Raw genomic sequence first — 5,652 nt, forward strand, 5'->3', positions numbered from 1 at the left:
AGGAGAATGATTTAATATGTGTTATGAAAATATGCATGTATCTAGGGGGAGCATGTATGCAGGGGGAGTTTTTGTTAAATAATTTTCAAATCATTTTTTAACTTGCATTGATTAAGGGGGAGCTTTTTCATAACAAGATTATAGTTTTTAATGTGTTTTGTCATCATAAAAAAGGGGGAGATTGCTAGCCTATATGGCTATAAATATTGATTTTGATGATAACAAACCACATGTATTTATTAAGCAAAGATTTATGAATTGTGCTTTTATAATAAGAAAATGATGTTATGGAATTAAAGCATTTTGGACTAAAATGAAAGTAATTTTAAAATCTTTGATAGTGTTTTAAATTTCGGATTTGGACCTATTTGAAACTATTTAAATATTTTTGGGTTATTCTATAATTTCACAAAGTTTGGGTAAAATTATAATTTCAAAAAATTTTGGGATTAACGAAGCATTACTTAGTAATTCTAAAATTGGACCTATTTGTAAAGTTGCATAACTTTGTGGGCCATACTATAGTTTTTATAAAGTTTTGGGGTCAAACTATAAATTTAAGAAAATTTTTACTGTAGCAGGTTATTGTAACAAGCGGCTTACCGGATATAAAAAATTGAAAAATCGAATACGGGGCAGTAAGCATCCAGAACGCAAACGGCTTACCGGATTTCGTAACCGGCAAGCCGGATAGACAAAATTCAAATTTTTGCCTTAACGGTAACATAAATCTGGCTTACCGGATTTCATAAACGGCAAACCGGATACGCCTAGAATGTGAGTAACGGCTAGTTTTTGAGCTCAAACTATAAGAACTCAAATCCAACTTATTTTGAAGTTCCCAAACAAGCAAAAACAAAAGGCACACGTGATATCTTGAGCTTTCAACTTGCAAAACACAAAACATTGAATCATTCCTTGTTCTTCATTTTTGAATATCTACTCATTGAGTGAGTTTCATTGTAACTTTCATTTCTTCATTTCAATTGTAAGAGTTTGAGTGTGTGAGACACTTGAGTGAAGAGATTTGAAGATAATCTCTTTGTTGTAAATGTTTATTGACACCTCGAAGTTAATTGTAATCGGTTGAAGCCTCGGAAAGGCTTGGATAGTGAAATCCTCAAGCTTGGATTGCTTAAAGGCGTGGACGTAGGCGGGGATTGCCGAACCACGTAAAAATTCGTGTGTTTGTTTCTCTTCTCCCTTACTCTTCAATTATTGTGCCTTTATTAAACTTATTGTTTTCAATTTTTATTAAGGCATTAGATTGCTTGTTGTGTGGATTTCCTAGGTTAATTTTTAAATTTCCAATTCTCCCCCCTCTTGGGTTGCACACTTATATTTCAAATGACCCCAAAGAACATTGACCAACCCTTGAAATTTGTGATGTTTAAATTCCTTTTCAGATTACAAATTACCCACTCATGAAGATCCATCGTAAAAAAAGGTGGTACTTTTGTGGCTCAAGATGAGAGATAATCTACTGCATTTTGAGTCAATACAGTCCCCTACTGCATGTAAAGCAACCTCAATGACGTTTTCTGCATGTAAAGCATCCTCCATGCAAGCACTATCATTTATCACATGTCTTTTAGAGACCTCTACATTGATTTTCAATCTGTTATGCATCAGCAACCAAAGAAAGCAACGAACACTTTGGGGTCCTTTCCATTTCTAAATAACATTCCAAAAGGAGTTATTCACACCTGGCATAGGTTTAAAAAGCGATAAATAAGCTAATTTCATAGTAAATGATCCAGACCTTGATGGATTTCCTCATCATTTACGGGTTGCAACAACTACACATTAATGCTAAAAATAGTTTGCTTAACTTCCTTATCATTTACGGGCTGCAATAGCTACACATTGTATTACTATTCATCCTTACAAAATCATTTGGAACATGATACTTACAATACTCCCCTTCCTCTTTAGAATAAAATTGGCGAAGAAGGAGACATGTGCCCAAATCTCATCTCCATTGTGAAGCCAATGACCAGAGTCATCTTGAATGGTAACCACTTTGTTCACTCTTCTTCTTTGGATGGTTTTTTATGTAAAAAAATACTACTGTAGTCCCTACAGTTTATCCACTCCTTTCTAGACTTCTGATACTAGGTGATTTCTTCTTGAGTAAAAACGTTTTCCAGATTTTTTTTCAAAGCACCTTTGAAATGGGTAAGATTACTAGTCTGATCAAATTCCAAGGCCTTTTGAATTCCACCAATTCTCGTCAAAAGCTTCCTTTTTCATTTGAAAATTTTTCCAAAAATCTCTCTGTTCTAAGTGTCACTTTGGAAATAAGCTATTTAGTCATCGGCACATAATTTTATTGATATCCCAATTACTTATCACAAAGCCACCTATGATCTCTGTGCTGAAACAAATACAAACTTTATGCCCTTAATCTTGCATTTCCAAATAAACACATATTTTAGGTAATTTTGAAATTTACCATGATCTCCCATGGATCCGAACTTGGAAGCTTGTTATGGAGCTTTAACAGAGTTGCTACAACTTTGATCCAGCTTCCTTTCCTTCAGATCAAGGTTCAGCTTTTCTCAACACTTTACTGTACATACACGGGAGACAAGAGGGAGAGCGAGAGGTGCACTGCACTCACGCCACAGATTTTTTGAACAGTGAACTTTCAATGGGCCGAAGTTACTTAAATACAGTAGTTGAGCTCAGGGACCCTTCATGTGTTAGTACAAAATTGCCCATCCCATTATGAGCTAAAATAACACAATTAAGGATTATACTTGTCCATAATATACTACTGTATAGGGTATTAACACAATATTTGATCACTTAATAAATGAGTTTGTCAAAATTGCTCCATAATATTTGACATTAGTCATGTATTAATTCGGTAAAATATAAAAAACAATTAGAATGATTTATGTCAGTCCACATAATGTGAGAAATAAATCTAACAATCTCCCACTTAGACGATAGAAATCACTCGAATGATAAATTTAAAATAAAATAATATTTTAAAAACAACTGAATTAATCAATATGTGACTATAACAAAAGGTCAAATGCAAGGAATCACCCAAAACATAAATAAGTCCAAAATGTGCCATAAGTATCAAGTCATATGTGCACCGACAGGATGCTCCATATAACAAGACACTTATAAACACGTGACTATGTAGCTGTATACAAGTATAATTATGGAAATAACATGACAACGTGATCAACATGCTCATTTCCATAAAATCCACATGTCTAGCAAAATGAAACGAAAACAATAGGTCTCCTAGACCATCGCTTTTTTATAACCATAATAAGACTCTAGCAAAATGTCTCGAGAAGCGAGTTTCCCTTTTAATCATAATGAGACTAATACCAAGATGTCTCAAGGAAGTCGTGTTTGCTTATAATTATAATGACACTAAATCAAAATGTCTCAAGAAAGCACACTGAAGCTAAGCCATAATCCTTCAGTCTTTAGTGTCCATATTAAGATTGAGCAAAATGTCTCGGACCATAATATCCTCATTATATACATAATGCCATACGCAACCAAATGTGTACATAATATATGGCATGTCAACATCACATAACAACATGCATGCATGATAACAAAACGAGTAATACATAATCTTATTTAAGTTGCAACTCATAATACAAACTAGAACTCCCACCGACTCAGCGTATATAAGTGGATTCTAATAATCCCATATGCGTCACATGCTCCCTGAATACTTTTGGAGCTAAAGCTTTAGTAAGTGGATCGGCTAACATGAGTTATGTAGAGATATACTCTACTGATACACAAGATAGAGCAATTTTCTCTCTCACAAATAAGTATTTAATATCAATGTGCTTGGAACGTGAGGAACTCCCTGTGTTGTGAGAAAAAGAAACAGCCGCAGAATTATCACAGTATATTCTTAATGGCCTCGGTACGGCCAATATACAATCTAGCCCTGTGATAAAATTTTGCATTCATAAAGCTTGGCGTGTAGCCTCAAAACATACTACATATTCTGCTTCCATTGTTGAAGAAGCTATGAGTGTCTGCTTGGCACTTTTCCATAATATAGCTCCTCCTGTCATTATAAAGATGTAACCAGATGTGGATTTCTTGTCTTCTAAGAACCTTGCGAAATCAGCATCAGAATATCCAACTATATTCAAATAGTTAGATTGCTGATATGTCAATACAAAATCTTTAGTGGCTTGCAAATATCTGAGTACTTTCTTTGCAGCCTTCCAGTGTTCATATCCAAGATTGCTCAGGTATCTTCCAAGTACTCCCACTGGAAAAACAATATTAGGGCGAGTACAGACTTGAGCATACATCAAGCTATCCACAATTGATGCATATGAGATTGTTTGCATTCTAGCTTTGTCTACATCATTATCGGGACATTGAGACTTGGAAATTTTGTCACCTTTTGAAATTGGAGCTTTCCTAGGAGCACAAGACTGCAAATTGATCCTTTTAAAAATACAATCAATGTAAGTCTTTTGAGACAATCCTAGAATTCCTCTAGATCTGTCACAAAAAATCTCTATCCCTAATACATAATGAGCTTCACCAAGATCCTTCATATCAAAGCTGTATGACAACATTTGTTTTGTCTCAAGTAAAAAATTAGTGTCATTAGTAGTGAGCAAGTATAACATAAAGCACCAAAATGATATACTTGCTCCCACTGACTCTCAAGTATATACACTAATCAACAACATTCTCCTGGAACCCATAAGAGGTGACAATATCGGGAAATTTCAAATACCACTGTCTGGATGCCTGTTTAAGTCCATAATTGGACCTTTTAATTTTACACACCATGTTTTCTTTACCAGTCTCAACAAAACCATTAGGTTGCACCATATACACATCTTCAGATAAGCTTCCATTGAGAAAAGTTGTCTTCACATCCATCTGATGCAATTCTAAATTGAAATGAGCTACCAATGCCATGATAATACGAAAAGAGTCTTTGGTAAAAACAAGAGAGTCAGTTTCAGTGTAATCAATGCCTTCTCTTTGACTGAAACCTTTAGCTACAAGCTTGGCCTTGTACCTCTCTACCTGACCTCTGGCATCTCTCTTAGTTTTGAAAACCTATTTGCAACCAATTGGCCTACATCCATCTGGCAACTCAACCAAATCCCAAACCCTATTATGATACATAAATGCCATCTCATCATGCATCGCATGTATCCAAGATGAGGATTCTGAACAACTGATGGCCTCTTGAAAGGTAATATGATCAGATGATGAGTCAGCATCAAATTCATGTTCCTGCAAGTAAACAACATAATCATCAGGAATTGCAGGTCTCCTAATCCTCTCTGATCTCCTCAATTGCACATCAGTAACATCATCCTCTATAGTCATAGGCTCCATATCATGATGAAGTTCAGGATCAACAGAAGAAACATCAATATGTGATAATCGCATTGCAGAAGTCGGAAAAGATGGAATAAGCAAGACCATACGTTCTTCTCTTAATGTAAGACTGCGAGACTCAGAACTCCCACCATTGTGATCATCCTAAAAATAAATGGCACGATCAGACTCAATGATTCTACTAGTGTGGGAAGGACAATAAAATCTAGAACCCCTTGAGCCTATACAATAGCCAATAAAATGACCACTAATGGTTTTTGGATCAAGTTTCATTGATTGTGG

General features: G+C 35.1%; 1 protein-coding gene across 1 annotated transcript; it reads right to left on the reverse strand.

Annotated features, from left to right (window-relative positions):
• Nucleotides 1-3,956: 3,956 nt before the first annotated feature.
• On the reverse strand, nucleotides 3,957-4,586 carry LOC127899815 (secreted RxLR effector protein 161-like). Its single transcript, XM_052433943.1, has one exon. The coding sequence runs from the start codon at nucleotides 4,584-4,586 to the stop codon at nucleotides 3,957-3,959; it is 630 nt and encodes a 209-aa protein (XP_052289903.1).
• Between the last annotated feature and the right edge of the window lie 1,066 nt (nucleotides 4,587-5,652).

This window comes from Citrus sinensis, chromosome 9 (genome assembly GCF_022201045.2).
Source record: "Citrus sinensis cultivar Valencia sweet orange chromosome 9, DVS_A1.0, whole genome shotgun sequence".
In the NCBI taxonomy this organism is placed as follows: Eukaryota; Viridiplantae; Streptophyta; class Magnoliopsida; order Sapindales; family Rutaceae; genus Citrus; species Citrus sinensis.

Coding starts and splice junctions, on each gene's coding strand:
- LOC127899815 (XM_052433943.1), bottom strand. CDS start 4,586: ATGTTGTCATACAGCTTTGATATGAAGGATCTTGGTGAAGCTCATTAT.